General features: G+C 45.8%; 1 protein-coding gene across 4 annotated transcripts in view; it reads right to left on the bottom strand.

Moving 5' to 3' along the window:
* The window catches only part of REEP1 (receptor accessory protein 1), a 560,779-nt gene that overhangs the window by 302,908 nt on the left and 237,166 nt on the right, over positions 1–20,705 (bottom strand). For all 4 annotated transcript variants that reach the window (XM_069632177.1, XM_069632180.1, XM_069632178.1 and 1 more), the window contains exon 3: positions 11,234–11,310. In XM_069632177.1, coding sequence (XP_069488278.1) covers positions 11,234–11,310 — 77 coding nt within the window. The remainder of the gene's footprint in view (positions 1–11,233; positions 11,311–20,705) is intronic.

A 20,705-nucleotide genomic window follows, 5' to 3' on the forward strand; every position in this document is an offset into this window, starting at 1 on the left:
ATAGCTATGGATGAGGGAAAAAGCTAGCCTAAGGGAACTAGCAATGAAAACACGTTTGTTTTGTGACCCGTCCTATAACTTCAGCCTCCCTTATACAGAACTTCATGAAACCGTTCTGGTTGGCCATATATTTAATTAGCAAAGTTTCATGATAATACATCAAATGGCATTATAACCATCTTGAAATGTAGTCATCCTGTGGGGAGCCTAAGTTAAGTTTAATATGGGCTAAGTGCCAAAAAGACCTTTTTATATGCCCCAAGGTCACTCAGAGCCTTAATTGCAGCACAGTTTCACACAAGACATGGACCTTCAGCGTATGCTCCTCTTCCTTGTTTCTAGCCTCCAGTTCACTTTCCAGTCACAGCAGAGGTTCCTGTGCTTGTCAGCGTAGTGCAGATCTGCCTTCCTGCTTTTTGCCCCTTTCCGCTTCTGACTTCCAGTCCGTAGGGGCCTAATCCAGCCTCATCTGTGTAACGGCCACTCTGCTTTCACTGTCTAAGCCTGTCTGCTCAGTCCTTTGTTCCCGTGCAGCCGCCATCTTGTTCCTTTGCTGACGGGACTCTGCTCCACTTCTCCAGCTCACAATTCCTGTGCCTTGTTAGGTTCCACTGCGGAATTGTGATCACAGTGTTCCTTACTTATTAATGCATTTGTAGTTCCGAAATTCAGTGTTGTAGCCGACTCAAATTGTAATCATGTCCTATCTCATGGCTCTGTAGCCACACACCAAAGGAAATAATAAAAATGAGAACTATTAGGAGGCATATTTTTCACTGATACAGCTCCTCAGTAAATGAAGAAAAACCATTTCTCTCCATAGGAGGGGTGTGCCTTAAAATATAGTTCGTAAAAATATATTCATACATGTAAAGATTTGAAAAATTAGGGTACGTGCCATGTTGATAGATTTGTAAAATGTTGAACATGCCGAAGCCACCTGTCAAATTGGAATGATGGGTCTTTCTCCTCCTACAGCTGTTCTAACTCACACCCCTCATCTCCTTATTAGCATGCAGGTGGGAGGTGGGTAGAGAAAACCAACCAAGCCCTTTCGCCGGAATCAAGACAAGTGGGTGATGTCATTTGCCCTATAAGTAAACCAGTTTGCATTAGAACTGGGCTTTTTCACTTATTCTGGCAGGCAACCTGCTGCTGAACTCTTGTGAGAAACATCCAAGCAGAGAGGCCCCATATCTTGCATTGGAGACAGGAACCAGGAGACATAGAAGCTGACTGGGACCCCTTGGAGGATTCAGAGGAGATTGTCCTTGACTGACTCCCTTGCTGTCCCATAGGTTCCCTGCTGTTCCCTGATATCCACTACAAGGCCTCTCCTGTAAGTAAAACTATCCCCAAAGCCATAGATTGTGTAGGCCCTGCATTTCCAAACATTGTTTTAGTTATTTCCCCCTAGCAAAATATCCTGTTTGTCAGTGTAGATCCTTAGCATATTTTATTAAAGTTAATCAATTAATTCCCCTATAAAAATCAGGGGATGTGTTTTATTGGCATTCGAAACCAAAAGCTCTTCCCAGTGTGTTTTGAGCCGGTATAGATATAAAGATTTGCCAAAAGAATTAATCCCAAAACCCTGTTTCCACGTGAGTGTGCAGGGTGCAAAACAAAATTCCCCATTGATCCCCTTAATTTTAAATCAGAAGTGTGAGCCTGGTATTTCCTTTGCATGTGTGGTACAAAGAAAACAAAATTGCTCCTTTGTTCCCATTGTGCTCTGAGCAAAACCACAAAGTCCTGCATGTTCTTTTTAGGTGTGGCAAAAATAATGTTCCCATTGCTTTTCTTTCCCTCACATTGCATCTGTGATCAGAATCCAAAATCGCTTTTCCCATTGTGTTGCCACTCTCTGCCACTGGCCTTCAATTACGAGGGACCAAGCCTAATTGATGTTTGGAGGGTGGGGTTTGCTGAGAGAAAAGTATTATAACCAAATCAGCAATCACTGTCTGTCCTGAATTGTTCTTTTTCTTTATTGGCAGTGCCTTTACGGAAGTCGTTTTTGTTCTTGTGTTGCCACAGCATTGGTGGCTGATGTTAGTCTATTTATCAAATTTGCTTTAAATAAATTAATAAATATACACTTATTACACACCGGCCTTGTTCTAAGTCCATTGTGATACCGGGTATTTGTTGAGGTTGGGTGCAAGACGGGTTGGAGGCCTTACCAAATAGAACCTGAATCAAAATCATAGTGATTTGCTGTGCGCCGCATTCATTGTGGGAAAGGAACTCCCTGAGTTGAGTGTGACTGCGTAATAAACCGTGACACTTCAAGGAATGGTTCCTCCCTACATACAACGTCCACTCCCGACCATACCTGAGACTCGGTGATCTCATCTCCACTGTTTCTTCCCCTGGTTACTTGTAGATCCATTGCTGACTATTACCCACCTTCCCACCCCTGTTAGATTCCCCACTCCAATGTTTCTGTACTCCCTAACCTTATTCTTCCATCTATGATTGTAAAGTGCCCTGTTGCTTCCTGATTCTAGGCCTGCGCTCAATAAGTACCCTAATGATAATAATATTAATAATACAAATAAAAGAAGTCACCACACCTGGTTAACTGAATTGTACACTAATGAATGAATGTGCAAAAGGATGTGAAGGGCAACGGGTTTGGGAATGGAGGAAGGATTGGAGGGGGAAGCGGTAATGTGGCTGCACATATGTATATACATGGTTTTGGTATTGAGAAAAACAACAATTCCTTGACATTATTATATGGCTGCAACTTTATAACCAGAGCAGAAAAATGAACCACCTGCGGGTGCTACTGCAGACTCTGCACAACATAGATGTAGGACAGCTAGAAGAGAACATATAGCTCCCACTCTTTTTCTTAAGGTGGCGTATGCTAATTTCCATAAAGGGAACCTTTTAAAGAATTTAGATTGGAGAGAATGCAGTGCCTGTGAGTGTAGTGCTTCCTTGTGGATTCCAACCCAATTCCATGTTGGATGCAACTGCTATGAGGGCTTTAGGTAGTTCTTCCGGGGTAAATCCTAAACATTCTATAAAAAGTGTAGGCGAGATAACCATTTCGATTTTGAGATCATGGTGTTCCCTGGTTTAGTATTTTATGTGGCCATATACCAGTTCCACGTGTAAAGAAAAACCATGTTACAGCGGACCCAATGTTTTTCCAAACACTAAACTAACGGAGAGGTGGGGGTGGAAGCACTGACCTTGTAATGTAGCACAATCGATTATCAGATGTGTACCCCTTTCCTCTTTACCGGCTTTGGGAGCTCAGTTGGAGATGCTGATAATGACTGCAAAGCGGGGCAGGAGTAGTTGGGCTTATGTGAAGGGTTAACGTAACGAATCTGATCCAGCAAAAAACTATAATGGGTGTCAAAAGATATTTATGGAATTGTACATAACACCGACGGTTCTGCATCTATACTTTGACACTGCGCCACTCAGCGCACAGTTGCCCCCGGGCTGGGAGCGCTAGACAAATGTGAAATAAATAAATAAATATCAAAAGGATACAGAGATCCAATCAATATGCTATAGGTTTGGGCCATTAAAGTCCTCCAGAGCTCTTAAGAAACACAATCTATATGATTATGTGATAAATGTGAGCTTCTCCACTTGTGCAGCATACTTCCCAAAAACTCAGTTTTCGTGCAGCACCGTCCACATCTACACCAAAACTAAACAACAGCACTTGGAAAAGTCATTGCATTATTTTACTGCGGGCTCCGATTTAAATGCACAAAAAACAAGTTCTGGAAAGACTCTAAAAAGTAGAGTAACTGTTAGCAGTAAAAAATAAAAGGAGCGAACCTCGTATTATCCCATATCTGGCTACATTCCCAAAAGGCGTAGTGATGCTTCAGTCTTAATTTATGCAATCCAGTGCATCATCCCACGTTTGGCTGGGTTGGAGGTGTAAGGATATGCAGTGACTAGGTACAGAAACATCACATTTTAACTTCGTGGATGTGTGATGGTGTAAAGGCTGACAGGGCTTCACTTCATCACAGCCACCACCTTCACCCAGGCGGAAAGGGATGCTGATCGGTGGGTCAGGGTGAATCTAGGTAATAAGGAGACCTTGATAGTTCAAATCCTTATGATGTAACGATCTGTCATCCTGCCAAGAACAAAACTGGATTCGAGATCCATATCCAAATAAATTGATTCTTTATTTTACATACAAATAACTATAAATATTTAATGAGTGTATTTCCTATGTGTATGGAGACATGTGTGAAGAAGAGAAATGGGTTCAGCAAACGAAAGGCAATCATCATTTCACTAATGATTTCTGGATGAATAAGTATTACGATTTCTGTCTATAATGGCACGAAGAATTGATTTGCAAGAATGGAAGCAGACTATGAAATAACTGATAACCAGAAGGTTGCTGCTTTTTTAAATCAGCAAACAAGTCGAGAAGTCCATTCCAGCATAATGTTCTCATCAAGGGCAGTTGATTTGTATGTTTACATAATCTGAATGGCAATATTTCCTCACATGCCACTTATAATCAGATTTTATTTTGACAATAACGCAGGCAAGATGGTCTGTGTTATGCTGGTGCACTTTTGGGCAAAGATCTAGCACTACAAAGTACTCAAATTGAGTGGCGCGACATTATTGACATGGGCAAGTACTTTCCTCTATCATCATTGCGCAACACTGTGATGGACGCTGTTTGGGTCTATTTGACCTAAAACATTTGACCTAATCACATTTGATCGAATTTATTTGACTTTTATTCGGTCTTAAATCTGGTGGGAGACCCCCGCACCCCTGCCCACTTCACCTCAACCTAATCTATACCCTTACCCACCCCCATATATATATTTAAGTAAATTTCAACGAAAAAAAGGGCAACAAAATTAGACCAAATGTTTTTAGGTCAATTATGCTAATGCCATGTACGCCGCTAGAATCCCGCAATATCTACTTATGCTTCTATCTCTCTCTCGCTCACACACCCTCACTACCAATTCATGGCAATAGGCACACGTGGAGTGAACTCCACCAGTACTTATAGCCAGTGCCGCAATGGTACCAGGCGGGGGCAGATAACCTGTGCCCCATGGCTGACAGGTTGGGGAGAGGGCGGGGGCAGACTGAGCACAAGGACGTCGCACAGGGCTACTCCCCCTCTCCCCGGTCACTCTTTCACGTCCCCCCTGGGGGCAGTCACAATGACGCCAGAACAAGCAGGAAGAAGGAAGGGCAAGGAGAAACCAACACCTTGTCGTTTCTTCACAAGCAGGTGCTAAGCACCAGTGTCAGGAGAGGCAAGGAAACAGGCAGGGGCTTCCAGAGAAAGCACCTCGTGGTGTGATGACTTTGGTGCCAACAGGATGGGGGGCTGGCAACCCAGCCCCCCACACAGGCACGGCAAAGACCCAGGGCCAGCCCCTGAGTCACATATAAGGAGTTGCTTTTTTCAGCAGAAAAACAGAAACCAGCTTGGGTCTCTGCACAGGGACCCAAGCACAAGAGTACTTTGCGTACGCAGAGTCTCTCTCTTCTTTTTCCCAGAACCCTCCCACCCTAGAAAAAGGGAGAGAAGAAAGTGAAAGAAGACAGGTCACTGTACGGTGACCACACTGTTGTGGGACAAGGAAGGCAGCATGGGCCAGAGGGTGCAACCTTCAGGACCTGGTGCCCAAAAGTACAGCATATTATGGATACTGTAATTGTGATTATGTTTGTTTATTACCATCATTTGTGCAATAAAATTCCACAGCCTTTTTATTGCCAACACTCACCCAATGTTTTCGTGTATTACATGGGGGGGGAAGATAGATGGTTTCTATCCAGATATTGGGCCTCATTACGACCCTGGTGCTCCCGGAATGAAGGGGGTCGGTACAGCACCGGCTCCCTTCATTTGGGTAGCGCCGATTACAAGCTTCCCATCGCGGGACCCGGATTGCACGCCTGGTAAAACCAGGCGTCCTTTCCAGGTTCCGCGAGGGGAAGAGGGAGCAAATAACGGGCAAGATGTAATCTGCCCGTTATTACCTCCCTCCCCATTCACATTGAGCCCTATGGAGGCTCAAATGGGAATGGGGAAGGGTTCCTGCATGGAGGAATTACCGGGTCCTCCTATCTCGGAGTAACCCGGTAATTCCCCATTGCAGAAACCCAGTAATGGAGCCCGGTACGGTGGCAGCCATGGAGCAGCTCCATGGCTACCGCTGTTCTCGTAATGAGGCCCATTGTGATTCTATCCTGGCTGCATATGGGTCCACTGGTTATCAACACCCAGTCTTCCTTCTCTGCATCATATAGACATTGACAACAACATGCCTCCCTTTCCCACTCTGTGTGTGTGGACAGCACTGATCCCATCGAGTTAGCGGCCCCGCTGAAGGGGGGCAAGCACAGATTCAGGACGGTGCCTTCCACAGAGGAGAGGCTCTGACAAGTGGTGAGTGGGGCAATGTGTGTAAATAAAGGGAATTGGGGAGACTGTGCTCACGCGATCACTTTGCGCACACACAGCCTCTAATTCTTAAGGTGAGGCTTCCCGACTCCCGTGCATCCAATCAGAACACCCAGCTACTTTATCATTTCTGTCTATCTGTACCCCTCCTTCTCACTTGTGTCCTGTGAATTTGGCAGCCTGTGTCACCACTCGGCAAGCCAGGAAACAGGCTAGAGGTCAGTAGTAGGCTTCTGGACATCGGCAGCGTGACTAGGGGTTTTAGTACTAGTCCCTAACAACCAGATCTGTATGTGCCTCAGTTTTCCCGCTCTCTCTCGGCCTCCACAAGATCCATGCAGAGAAATTATTCAAAACAGTGTAACAGCCTTAACATAGACACACCATCGCCTAAGCTAATGGGCTACCAGGGCAAGTGGTTGGCGAAATATAACGCAATTGACTATTGAAACCAAAAATGATCTGATTACTTCACCTTCAAAGAAATTGTGATAGAGCACAGCAAAAGATAGTGCCATGTCTTGCTAAGCTTTGCAGAAATGGACTGCAAACTCAGATATTCCAATGGGAAAATTGATGGAACAAGCGGCGACCATGAAAGGGACACTTGACATAGGAGGGGTGGGGAGTGGTCATTCGTACTGATTGATGCCTTGTATTACTTCTTCTACACCACAGCCACTGCGCTCCTGCAAGATATCACAGATGTCAGGTCCTGTTACAGGATGCCTGAAAGACTGCTAGGAAAGGAGGTCTATAAATGAAGGTCAACATCGGGTACTTGTTGGGGAGGAGCTAGCACCTTTGGCTAGTGCCTTCCTGCACTCCTCAAGCGCTTTACAATGAGGCAAAACTTCTAAGCACTGAGAAAGCTTTTTTCATGCAAAAATAATCACACAGAAGCCTGGCCAGTCACTAAATAAAGATAGTTAGGTTTGAAATATAAGGGCAAACAACTATGTAGATGGATATATTTGTAACACTGTTCAATTTTAGCTAGCTTTTCTCAAAGCACACAGTGATTTTAGGCTGTGCTTAACGTAGACTACAGCAGGCTGGTAGAGAGCACGAGGTAACTCAGCAGCTGTTCCTGTCTATCACAAGCCAATGGAGACTAAAAAAGATTCAGGACGTCAGAGTACTATGAAAACAAGTTTTTCTTTTGAGAACCACTGGACCAGATAATATATAATTTCATGGAGTTAAGTGTTGAGATAATGGCGGGAAGATGTGTTTATGTATTAATGTTTATAACATAGTAAATTATGCTAAACAAAAGTGACAAAGTTTTCCCTTATATGCAGCATAATGTTATGTGGCTTGTCCCAAACAGAACCTAGCCATGCGACACTGGAGACTCTGCAGCATCCCATGTATGGCAAGGACATCAGTTTTGAAGGAGCTCTGCTGGTATCCAGTGACCAAGTCAAGAGTATTTAAGCCCCATGCCCAGCACCAGTCTTCATGACTTGGGAGCCAGCCACGGAGGACAGAATGCTGGTTGTAAATGGCAGAGTCCTCTGCCATTTTTCCCCCATCCTCATGATCTGTAAAGATTAAAGTTCTGTTATCTCTTGCAAGATAGACCCATGGCTTTAATTCCCTACAGGGGTGCATTTACTCTAGTTTAAGCGTGAATATGGGTCCCCTGTATTAAAGGGACACCCCTGCAAAATGGGGTTCGCTTTCAGTGGTGACTGTGACGTGTTACTTAGTTTCTTCCCCTGTACTTTGCGAAGCCCCAGGCAGGTCAGCCACACCCAACTGTAGTGACCAGACTCCTAACTCAAAAAACCCATGTATCTTGAGCGACTTTAGTAGAAGTCATTTTAAAAGAAATTCTTTCTGCTCAATGGAGCAGGGCGTGGCTACAGAATGACAGGCATGGGGACTTTGTAACAGAGGGAAACTCAAGTCAACAACACTTAGGTGAGTATACTCTTGCAGGTGATAACAAAATGGGAACATGTGTGAATGGTATTATGGTGATGTGAATGGTATTATGGTGATGTGAATGGTATTATGATGACGTAAAAGATATTATGGTGATGTACAAGCTCTAATATATCTGTAGCATTTGTGTACCCAGAGGGCTCACAGGTAGACATTGACAATAAGCTAAGAGCATTGCAGGAAAGATTGGTCAGGTTATCTCTTGCAAGATAGACTCATGGTTTTAATTCCCTAGAGGGGTGCATTTACTCTGGTTTAAGCGTGATTATGGGTCCCCTGTATTTAAGGGGCGCCCCTGTTAAATGGGGTTCGCTTTCATACCCTGGTCAGCAAAGACCCCATGGTCCACTCGCCAAACTAGGCATGAAGACTGGAGGACCTCAATGACGTTCCAACCAGGCTTGCGTTTACGATATCACGCTAATAACCTGACAAGGCCTTCAATTGGACAAAATGTGCTATGGAGCGCTGATGGAAGTTTAGACATTTCTGGGAGGAAGGGTGATGGTCGAAACATTCCCAGTCTGAGAGTCCATGGCATATTGGAGGGACCTACTCATACCATTGCCAGCCAAAGCAGCAGTCTATTGAGCAGACCTGTCAGCTAAAGATGCTGAGAGGGACAACCATGACCTCAAATGGTTGCACCTGTTTTATGGTATCACGAGATCCTTCCTCTCCAATGGTGCATTCTGGGAATTCAGATGGCACTCGATTAACTGCTATTTCAACTTTCTTGCAAGTATGTGGTTCACTTATTGTGTGTTGGCGTCCACCCATGTTAATGGGATTTTGCTGAGATTTAGAATACTTTTCACCTGGGAAGACGCACATGCTCATGTGCCAAAGGGTGTGCTTAGGGTGACAAGCTGGATACTTTAAACCAGGGGTCTGCAACCTTTGACTCTCCTGCTTTGGACTAAAACTCCCAAGCCAAAATCTCAACCCAAGCCAGAGCAATGGGAATCGTAGACTAAAAGAATCTGGAGATTTCAGTCCCTGCTTTTATAAATGACCTGACTTACACCAAGGTGAGGTGTGTGGTGTCCCTAGGGAGAACATGCTGGGAGCAGGGGATAACCATTGTGGTAAGCGGAGCATCAGTAGTAGCCATGTGGGTGCTGGAGACAAGGACAGTGCTTTAAGTGGGATGAGAAATCGAGGGGGGGGCTGTGACTAGGAGGTGTGGCCTAAAGGATGGGCAAGGCCTTAAGTGTCCCCAGAAGGGGCTGTCAGGTTGCTTTTTTTTTTATTGGCCCTGCTGGGGTTTTGAACCCAATCCATGCCGGTAACAAGCCAGTGTTGCATCAGTCTGTGCTATTTCACTGGTGCTCAATATGTTTTGTGTCATATGTTTAGTGACTGAGGGCAGATCTCTTTCTTCGGCTGGAGCCTCCCTCTGGAACAGCCTCCCTACCTCTCTGAAAAATGAGCAGAACCATCCGGAAGAACCTCAAGACTTTCCTCTTTGCTTCTGCCTTCTCTCTTCCTCTCCCCTGCTGATTCTCTGTCTGATACTGCACTGGATACCTGGTTACCTTCTGAACCTCGGGCCCAGGTCCGTGTCCTCCCAGTTGCACACATGCACTGCCGCCTGGCAACCCTGCACTTGGGGCTGTATCTGGTATTGTTGGTATGTTATTGTTTATTTATATAGCGCCTATACACAGGCAAGTGTTTCAAAGCGCTCAAGGAGGGTGGGAACACGGGGAAAAAACAACAGTTGCTCAGGGTCCTTGAAATCTGCAACACTACAGTCCCCCTACCTGCACTATCTAACACTTGCTGTCTGCACTCAACCCTTACATCCAGTTCCACCGGCTGGCCGCACTTCTTGTTTTTGATGTCTCGATCCTACGTCCTGCACTTGCTCCTCCTCCCCTTCCCTTCCCCGGCACTTCTCCCCTTTCCTCTCCCCTGCACTTGCGTAATCTCAATGTCACTAGGCCTAGTAAGATCGTTGTCTTGTCCCCCCTTGATCCTCTCCCATGCCTTGTTACGCCTTGAAACAATTGTATATAGGCGGGCTATAAATAAAATATCACATCATATCAGATCATATCATTCAGTAGACTGCTTGACACAGAAATCCTGTTGCAGGCTATGTGTGTCAAGCAGTCTATTGAATGAATCAATTTATGTGTGAAGCAGTCTATTAAATGAAACACAAAAAATCCGGAGTCTTTGAAATAGCACAGTGCTATGTGACACTGGCGGCAGAGCCCTGGATCGAATCCCCAGCAGGGGACAAACAAAATAAGCCCGGAATGAGTAAGTACCAACGTGCACTGGTGGGCCAGAAAGATATTGTAATGGAAGCCCAGAAAAGGACATCTGTGCGAACTTATAGGAAGGAATTATTAGAGTCACGTGATTCGGTTTGCTGACAGGAATAGAAGTGCCACGGTAAACAGTGAGAACACATAGCCCCTGACACTAATGAGTCACAGCGGCATGGAAGCGCTTTTAGATGTATTTCTTGGGCCTTCACACCGTATTTATTCCTGAAATACTGATCTTCCTGTTTTGCGTAAAAACATTGTAAAATACAGGCTGCTTTTTAGAGGTATCTGCTTTAATGTCGGGTAGTCAAGCTCTCCCAATGCCACGTGCCATCCTGAGAGATCTGTTCCCATGCCAGAGTGGAGAGAGGGTTCTAAAATTAACCTGGCACTCTCTGCAAATCGGTGCCATAACAGCAGCATGCCTCAAGACTACTGCGGCGCTAGCCTGGCTGCGGGCACGCCAATCTGGTCCTTCTTAGGACCATGCATCTTTCCAAAAAAAATGTCTTTCTATCAGTTGACATTTTAGAACTCTGGTATCAATACTCACCAGCATAAGAACAGGTCTGTGAATGTTTCCACTGTAGTGAAAAGTGCAAATATAATCCAGTACATCATCCATTTTACCTAAGGAAAATATGAAAAATATATCAAGGTTAGTTCTTCACATCAGACTGTCACATGGCTAAAATGCTTCAACACCTTGGACCGTATTACCCAGGCTGCACTCGGTCCGGCAAAAGCAGAAGGAGGGCAGGCAGTGCGCAGGTCAGCTAACCCATACTCAGACCGTGACCTTACTACGCAACCGCGGGCGCGCTCCCCTGAGCAACACTGAGAGCAGACACGAGAGTCAACCCTGAGCGCACATTCAGAGATGTTCCCGGCCCCCAGACTGTAAGTGCACCGCAGCCATGGATGGTGTCCTTGGTCTACATGGGCACAATCTGCCCTGTGGCAGAGGCGTAGCCAGGATTGTCCATCAAGTGGGTCCTGAAGCTAATGTAGTTGGGCCCACCACCCACAAAGCGCTGCTGAGTGGGTATTTACAGATTTTAAATAGGCCTTTTTTCGCTCAGTCCCTACCCTGTCTACGCCTCTGCGGGCGCAAAGTGTGTGTGTGCTGCCTCCCTTGTGGCACATAAACAGGGCCTACTCACATGGGAGCTTGCTTCTTTAATTCCAAGCATTGGGATGCCCTAATTCCCATAGGACACAGGCCCATGGAACGCCCCTATTACTGTAGAAAAATACTACACATCATACAATGAAGAACTACAGACTACCCTAAATTTTAAAAAAACGTTCCGCATAACTGAAACCCCAAACTCTACATTTTGTAAGAAATTCCTATGGGGATAATCCTTTTAAAAAACAAAGAAAGAAGTAATTTAAGTTGCAGGTCTACATTCCAGATAGAAAAATATATTTAGTCAAACTTTTGGCCCCATAAGCCTTTTGTAAAAGAAAAGGATAATCAAACACATACAAATGCATAAAATAAATAATTATGCAATGCAAATTACTGAGTTAAAATCACACATCATAATACTATGTTAACCTTAAAAAACTCTTAAGGCATGCACCGTAAGATTAGGCTAGCATTAAAAACACTATTACATTTGACAAAAAAAACTCATCAAACACAAAAAGCACACATACCTTTACTAATGAAAGATTCCGAGTCCTACATTGGTGCTTTAAGAAGTCATTTTGGGGGGATTAATGGTGAGCCACCTCCCAATATGAGTGCATTTGGGAAGCTCTATATGATCTGCGGCATATAATTATCCCTCCTGCTCTAATCAGCTGTTTGCAGCCCACGTGTCGGCCGTAGGGTGCATTTCTCAATTTCAGTTTCCATGGTGGTAGGTGCTACTAGCATTAATTGGTTTCTCAGCACTTGAGTCAGCGGCCAAACAAGAAGTAGGGGGCAAACAAAGAGCTGATCCTGATAGTCCTATCAGCAGTAACTAAACAAGGCTTTCAATGTTTCTCTGAAATGCAGAAGGTTGGGTGTTTTCCCGATATCAAGGGGGAGACTGTATCAGAGCTGACTGCCAATGGCCACCGAGAATTGCCAAATGTTCTTGAACTGCGAAATCTTGGGATTGGCAGGAGGTAGTGTGACACGAATCTGAGGGATCGGCTAGGATGAAACCAGGTAAACGGCGATGTCATGTTGAATGGGCTGTGCCATTTAGGGACTTGTGAATTAAGGTGAGAAGCTTGAATTCAGTCCTAGCATGAATGAGGAGCTAATATTGCTTCTGTAATACAGGAGTCATGTAGTCTCGCCTATTGCTATTAGTGGCAATGCGAGCGGCCATGTTTGGAAGAATCTGCAGACAATGGATAATATATCTGGTAGAATCAGCATAACGACTAATAGAGTAATCACGTCTAGACCCGATTGTGGCCCGTGCTATAATTGCGCAGGCAGAATCGGAAAGGAGAGGTTGGAGCTGTTTCAAGTTTAAGGCTCATGAGCTGATAATGAGTGGAGCTGCTCAGACTACTGGTGTGTAGTGCCTTGGAAAGCGCACAGTCTAATATTAGCATGAGTGGTTTAACTTGGTCCTTTATTTGAATCAAACAAATCGGTGGAGAAGGATCCACAGAGGGAAGCAGCTCGTTTCAAGGTGTATGTGATGGCGGGATCATAAATTTCTGTTTGAAGATCCAGTGACCTGGCTGGCCGCAGCAGCTGTTGTTCCCTGTAACCCCTGCATCCTTGATTCCTGACAGTGATAGTCATCTCCCAGAGTGGAGGCAGGGAAGGGCCCGTTGAGGGACAGCTGCTGGAGGGACCACATCCCTTATCTTGCTTTGGCTGAGAGCCATCAGTCGTTCCCCCGCGGCTGGTACTGTGGGGCAAGACCCAGGGAACTACCAACACATACGTTTGATTGATGGACTTTCAAAAGGATATGGGAAAGCTTTTTTATCTATGTTGGAAAGTTTTATATCAGAACGCCAAGCAGGTTTATGTAGGCACTATATGCCATGTGTTCTGTGTGTTGCAATTTTAAGCAAATGTGTAGGCTTGAGGAAAGAACCTTTGTAGCAACTCTTCATTGATTTTAAAAACCTGATTTTAAAAAACCACCTTTGAATCTGTAGACCGGAACAAATTATTGGAAACTATGAATACCCTAAATGTATCGATGGACATTCTAACACCCATCCAGAGTCTCTATAGCACTAATTTGGCTGCAGTTAGATATGGCCAGGGAGAAATCAGACATTCTGCCGTGCAAATTGGGCTTCTGCAATGCGCCCATGCCCCATTACTTTTCTTAATATATATTAATGATTTAGCTTTAAGAATGTCAAATGCAGACACAGATGTACCTTATATTGTTGGCTGGGAAAATAGGAATGTTACTATATTCACACAATGCTGTTATAATGTCCAAAACCAGAATGGGCTTAACAAAGCAATGTGCAATCTCTCCGGGTGTCTGTGAGGAAAGGAGGCTTAAAATTAACAGTGATACAATGTAATTAATGTTTTTTTTTTTTAATACCACATTTTCTTGGTTTATTGGAAACACAACACATACAGCCCCACACAGTGGGGTAAACAAAACTTCCCATACCCGCCCACCAACAACTCCCCGCTGTGGTCCCTTACCAACGAGCTGCAAAACATGCCACAACATTTTGTTCCTTTCGCATTACACCCACCAGTCCATCTGCAAGTCTCTGGATAGCGTAATGGTACAATATTATAAGTTACTTTTAGTGTGCCTCTTCCCAACTTTGCCATATCTTTTGCGCTTTTTCTTGGCACCCCCTGGCAGTATAGACTCTCTGTTCCATCGCGATGCAGATATCCACATCCGTGATCCATTGTTCAAGGCTCGGTGGCCTCTCGGAGCCCCAAAGTTGCGCTATGTTCCTTTTAAGTATCGCAGTGGTGGTAGATAAGAGCGCTCTCTCATACCTCTCATACCTCGTTAGATCAGTGTCTCCTTCTATCCCCCAGCAATAATTGCTTTGGATTTGCAAGTATCCTCTTGCCCATTACTCTTGACAGTTCTTCACAGCACTGTTGCCAGTATTGTTGAATGATGGCACAGTCCCACAGGATATGATAATAGGAGCCTTCCTCCCTCTTACATCGAAAACAGTATGGATTCATAGCCTTTCCCCACTTAAACAGTGCCACCCTTGGGTAATAATATAGTATCTTCAGTTGAATTAATCTAAGCCTGGAGGAGATAGTTGATTCTCTGGGGTATATCAGAGCAGTCACCCATTCCTCTGGGAGTATATCACCTACCTCCCTCTCCCACTTGGCTTTCAGGCTCCACAGCTCTTTCGTAGCAAAGGAGTTAATAGCACTGTGCATAGTCAATGTGACTTTCTGTTTAAGCAGTTCTGGGAATACATTACGTTCTAGTGGAGAATAATCAGGTATGTCACTCAATTCAGGGAGATGGGCCTGCAACGCATGTTTGAGCTGGATATAGTGGTATTGTTCGTTGGGGGGGAGTGCAAAGGTGGCAGCTAGATCCGCAAATGCTATTATTACATTTTCTTTCATCACATCGCCAATTTTCGTAATACCTAGTTGGGCCCATGCTTGCCATTTAGGGAGTTTGTTCACCTCCGGGAGATGTCTGTTGTTCCAGAGTGGTTGTGCTAGAGTTAGTTTTCTATCCCAACCTAGGTATTTATGTGTATCTGCCCAGACTAGGGTTATATGCGACAACATGGATGGGTCAGCGGGTCGCTCTTTTTTCCGGTAGACGAGGCTCATGATGGGTCTTTCTTGTGCGTCGGTGTCTAGTATTATGTTATGCGGTAGAGTGGAATCCCCATACAGTTTGTCATTCACTATTGCCATTTGACTGGCCCAATAATAGGTCTGTAGCCGGGGGAGCCCAATTCCGCCCTCCCATATTGATCTTTGCAGGGTAGTAAGTGCCATTTGTGGGTGCCCCCCTTTCCATAACAACTTCCTAAGTGTTTGATCTATCTTATGGAACTCACAGGGTGCTATTGATAGTGGTGCATTTTGTAGCACGTAGAGAAAACGGGGAAAGGCCATAATTTTTAAGAGTGCCGCACGTCCCAGTAATGTGAGTGGTAGGGACATCCAGTGGCGAACATCATCCTTGAACCTGGTCGCCATTTCTGGGAGATGTGTGCCCCTACCGTATTGAAAGGGAACAATTCAGATACCTCGGTATACAAATCACACACAAACTAACGGACTATGTGGGGAAAAACCTGGTCGCCACTGGATGTAAGTTTTTCCCCACATAGTCCGTTAGTTTGTGTGTGATTTGTACAGAAACTAACGGACTATGTGGGGAAAAACCTGGTCGCTACTGGTTGTAAGTTTTTCCCCACATAGTCCGTTAGTTTGTGTGTGATTTGTATACCGAGGTATCTGAACTGTTCCCTTTCAATACGGTAGGGGCACACTTCTGGTATCGCAATGTCTATATGCTTCACTGGGAATAGTATGGACTTTGACCAGTTGATGCAGAGTCCGCTGAACGCGCCATATCTCTCTAGTAAATGCGACACAACAGGGCAGGAAACTCGCGGGTCCGCCAGATAAATTAACAGATCATCCGCGTATAAAGACACTCTGTCTTCCCAGCCGTCCGCCCACCTGAAGCCACTCCCTGTTTGCGTGGATCTTAACAGGATTGCTAAAGGTTCGATTGCTAATGCAAAAATCAAAGCTGACAGGGGGCAGCCTTGTCGTGTGCCCCCACCTAGCTGGAAGGGTTCGGAAGTATACCCATTCACTCTTGTTACTGCCACTGGAAGGTGGTATAGTAGTTTAACCCAACTCATGAAGTAAGGGCCTATGCCCATTCGTCGCATAATTTCCCAAATTGCCTCCCAGTGCACAGAGTCGAAAGCCTTCTCGAAATCTATGGACAGTAGGGCTGGGGGGTTTGGTAGCTTAGGTGTTTTTTCTAGTGCTGTGTGTAATCTATATATATTTTGCCTAGTGGATCTTTGTGGCATAAATCCGCATTGGTCCGGGTGCACCATGGGAAAGTACTGGCCAATCGGCTGCAGAGCATCTTACACACACTAAGACACTAAGACGTGTGTAAGACGCTCTGCAGCCGATTGGCCAGTACTTTCGCCAGTTTTTTGGCCTTGCAGTTTATAAGAGAGATGGGTCTGTAGGAACTGCACTTGTCAGGTGGCTTATCTGCTTTGGGCAAAACTATTATTGTAGCTTTTCTGAGGTCTGGGGGGAGGCAACCATGTGAGCGCGAGTGTTGAAAGAGGCGCAGTAGTTGTGGAGAGATTATGTTTGCACCTATTTTCTTCCATATTTCGACAGGAAAACCGTTTCGGGCCTGGGGTCTTCCCTGACTGAAGTTCTGACATTGCACAGGATACTTCTTCCTCTGTGATTTCTTGTTCTAGTAGGACCGACTGTTGCTCGTCTAGGGTAGGAAGGGTAATTTCTTCTAATATATCGGTCAGTGGCAGTGCAAGTGGTGCACTGAACAGTTCAGCGCAATATTTAGCAAATCCCTCCGCTATGTCCTGGTCTGTTACTTGCGTGTCTGGCTCTTCTGTCGTTAGTTTCCTAACTTGAGTGAGGCCTAAGTCCCTGCGCTCCAACCATGCCAGAATTCCCCCCCCCCCTAGTCCCCAGTTTCATATATTTTCGCTCGCATTGCTGCATGCGCTTGTTTTGCATTGTCTAAGGCTATGTGCTGTAGCTGTTTCTGTGCTAACTGCAGTGCACGTTGTGTCTCGGGTAGCAGATTCTGCATTCCGTACCTTGGCTTCAGCTGTACGTATCGCTTCAAGGTGTTTTTTCTTGTGGGCTGCAGTCCAGGCTATGATTTCACCCCTCAATACTGCTTTTAGTGCCTCCCATAGCGTTGTTGGGCTCAGAGTCAGTATTTATTTAAAAGTATGTTTCGGTAACTTTTTGTATGTGTTCCACCAGTTCGGGAAACCCCAGGTAATAACCATTCAGTCTCCAACTGGATGGGGAGAGTGGTCTGCTGGTCTTAATCGTAAACATAAGTGGGGAATGATCTGAAATACCTCTGGGGAGCAGTTGTGCGTCACACGCCTCATGTATGTTACACATTGGTAAGAAGAAGTAATCCAACCTGGATAACGAAGCATGTGCACCGGAGTGGTACGAATATTCTCTTGTATTGGGATGTAGGGATCTCCATGCATCATGTAACCCCAGTGCATTGGTAAATGTGGCGAGTTTAGCGCATATATGTGGGTTTCTGGATCGTACATGTGTCCTATCCAACTCTGTGTTCATGACTTTGTTAAAGTCACCTCCAATCAACGTGAGGCCTTCAGTGTTGTCAACAATTAGGGTTGTAATATTGTTAGTCGGGGGGGTTAGGAGGTTAGGTGGTGCATATACAGCGATCATAGAGATGGTGCGTTCCCACAGGGTTCCTATCGTGTGTACATATCTACCTCCCTGGTCCTGGGTGACTGCCGTGGGGCTATAGGGGAGTCTTTTATGTACTAGGATCAATACCCCACGTGATCCTATGGTGAATCCGGCATGAAAGGCTTGTCGGTAGTTTGTGCGACTAAACAGTGTGCATCTTGTGCCCTCCAGATGTGTCTCTGTTAAGAAGGCCACATCCGGTGAGTGAGGGTTCAGTGCTTGTAGGACTAGGCGTCTTTTAATACTATTTCCGAGCCCGTTAACGTTCCATGTCATCACCCGGATGGCTCTGCTTTTATCTACATTGGTGTTCTGTGCCATGTAACTTGTGCATGTGTGGTGTCAGTATATTGTATATCTAAGAGTGTTCCATGATCCACCAACCCGGATCGAGATTGAGCTGGATCGTGCATCTGTTGGTTCAGTGTCGGGACTCTTTCGTTCCATGCGGGTCAAACGCGAGGGAGTTATTGGCATGTACTTCTTTAACTTGGTGTAGCTTTTAACATAACAACTCCCACCCTCCCACCTCCACCCTATACTCCACCCAACCTGAAGCATCTGTCGCCCAATACATCAATCAAACACCCTGTCAAACGGACAGGTAACTCAATAACTAATAACCATTACCCAAGTCTCTGTGCTTCTGCTTTAACCAATCTCCAACTGTCTTACTTTGGTTGTTCTGTTGCCAAATTGACTGTTTGTGATCACAGTCTAAATTTAAGTTCAAGTTCCTGGGAGGTGGTGTACACGCTCACCTGGCTCCCACGGAGGCGCTGGTCTGGTCAGGGTTGCTGTGGCCTCTTCAAGCGTGATGCGCAGAATTCGGACCACCGATTGAACAGGACCCCCAAATCTTGCTTGTCTGGCCCGTAGGAATATCCTTCTGCAGATGAGAAAGGGGATTAACTGTCTGTTGAATAGGGTGCTTGCTCCCCCCTTTTCCCCTTCGTTCTCCTCTGACTTCCTCCAAAACCCCCCGGTTTAAGCTCACCTTATGGTTTGGAAGGATGAACTCTCCATCCTGCTTCTGGTGCAGGGGCGCGCGTTCGTCCAGTTACTTCACTGGTTTTCAGAATGGCGCTGGCAAATCCACTTGACTTTTCTGAGCGATACACCGTAAGTATGAAGATGCAAAAGTTCAAGTGTGAGCCTCCGTTTATGTTGTTTCTCCTAACCTGTGATCTGTCCTTTATTTCAGGTGCAGAACCAAGGCGATGCGTTGAGGGGTTAAATTGCCGGTGGTAAAATCAGGTGAGTTAGTGATGAGGGCGACCCCTCTAAATGTCTTTATAATTCCCCAGTAATGTCTTTTGTCCTTTTCCCATAGGGGCCGGGGTGCGGTACCTGCCAAAGATGCGGCGCCGACCCGAGATGTGGAATGGTTCACCAAGAAAAGACGGTAAGTAATAGGGCTGAAAATTCGGCTTTCCTCTTGTGTTCCCTTGCTCACCTTTTGTCTCTTCTTCTCTCCCCTAGGTGCAGAGATTTGGCGACTGGTGCTGAGAGCCGCGATGGAGCCGGGCGGCGTCTCGGGAACAGGTGAGTGAAGCGCGGCGCTGCAGCGAGCAACGCAGTGCTTTTAAATGGAATTCTTCCTTCAGGAATGCTGGCGTGAAGATTCCGGATGCAGGTAAGAAGGTTGAATAAGTTCTTGGTTTTCACCTTTCTCTTCTCTTCTTTCCTTACAGGTGTTCCAGGTTCGAGGCGGGCGTGGCTGGAGTCCAGGTGCAGGAGCTGACACGGTGAGCGTTCAGCTGCTGGGATGCAGAACAACACGAAGCACGTGTGGCTGTCCGGGAGTGGCTTAAATAGCCTTGGAAGAAGTTCCAGGTGAGTATTCTTCCACAGCCCCACCCAAGTAACAAAAATAGTTCCTTCAGAAAAATAGTCCCTCCTAAGCCTCATTTGGCTTGGTTCTTCATGCAGCATGGTCTGCATCAGGTGAGTGTGCAGCATGGTCTGCTTCAGGTAAGTGCACCAAACACTTCCCCTTATGAGCCTGGCGCCTATGGCGCCAGGACTGATGTCCAACATGAGCCTGGCGCCAATGGCGCCAGGACAGAGTCCAAAGAGCCCCTATAAAGGGCCGCTGGGCTTTTACCCGGGGGCGTGATGCCTGCTCCCGGGGGTGCTGGGCCTGGCCTGGTACTCCGGGGGTAGGCATCATGACAGCATTCCCCCCCAAGGCCCCTCCCGAGGTCATTCCCTCAGGAGGTTTCGGTTTGTTCGGGAAATTCCGATGGAACCTTTTTACTAGCCGAGGTGCATGTACGTGGTCGCTGGTTTCCCAAGATCTTTCCTGAGGCCCGTACCCCTTCCAATCAATTAGATAGAAAAGTTTTGATTTTGAGATCTTAGAGTCCAAAATGTTCTTCACCTCGAATTCAGGCTCCCCATCTATCTGGATTGTTTCTGGTGGCTTTATTAATCTGGTTCCTGGTTGCACTGGTTTCAAAAGCGACACATGAAAAACGGGGTGAATCCGCATGTTAGCTGGTAGATCTAGCTTGACTGCCAGTGGGTTAATTATAGCTTTGATCGAGTAAGGGCCTAAATACCTTGGATTAAAAGTCTGAGGTCCCTTGAGCGATAA

Source organism: Ambystoma mexicanum, chromosome 6q (genome assembly GCF_040938575.1).
Source record: "Ambystoma mexicanum isolate Mex_15411 chromosome 6q, UKY_AmexF1_1, whole genome shotgun sequence".
Lineage (NCBI taxonomy): Eukaryota > Metazoa > Chordata > Amphibia > Caudata > Ambystomatidae > Ambystoma > Ambystoma mexicanum.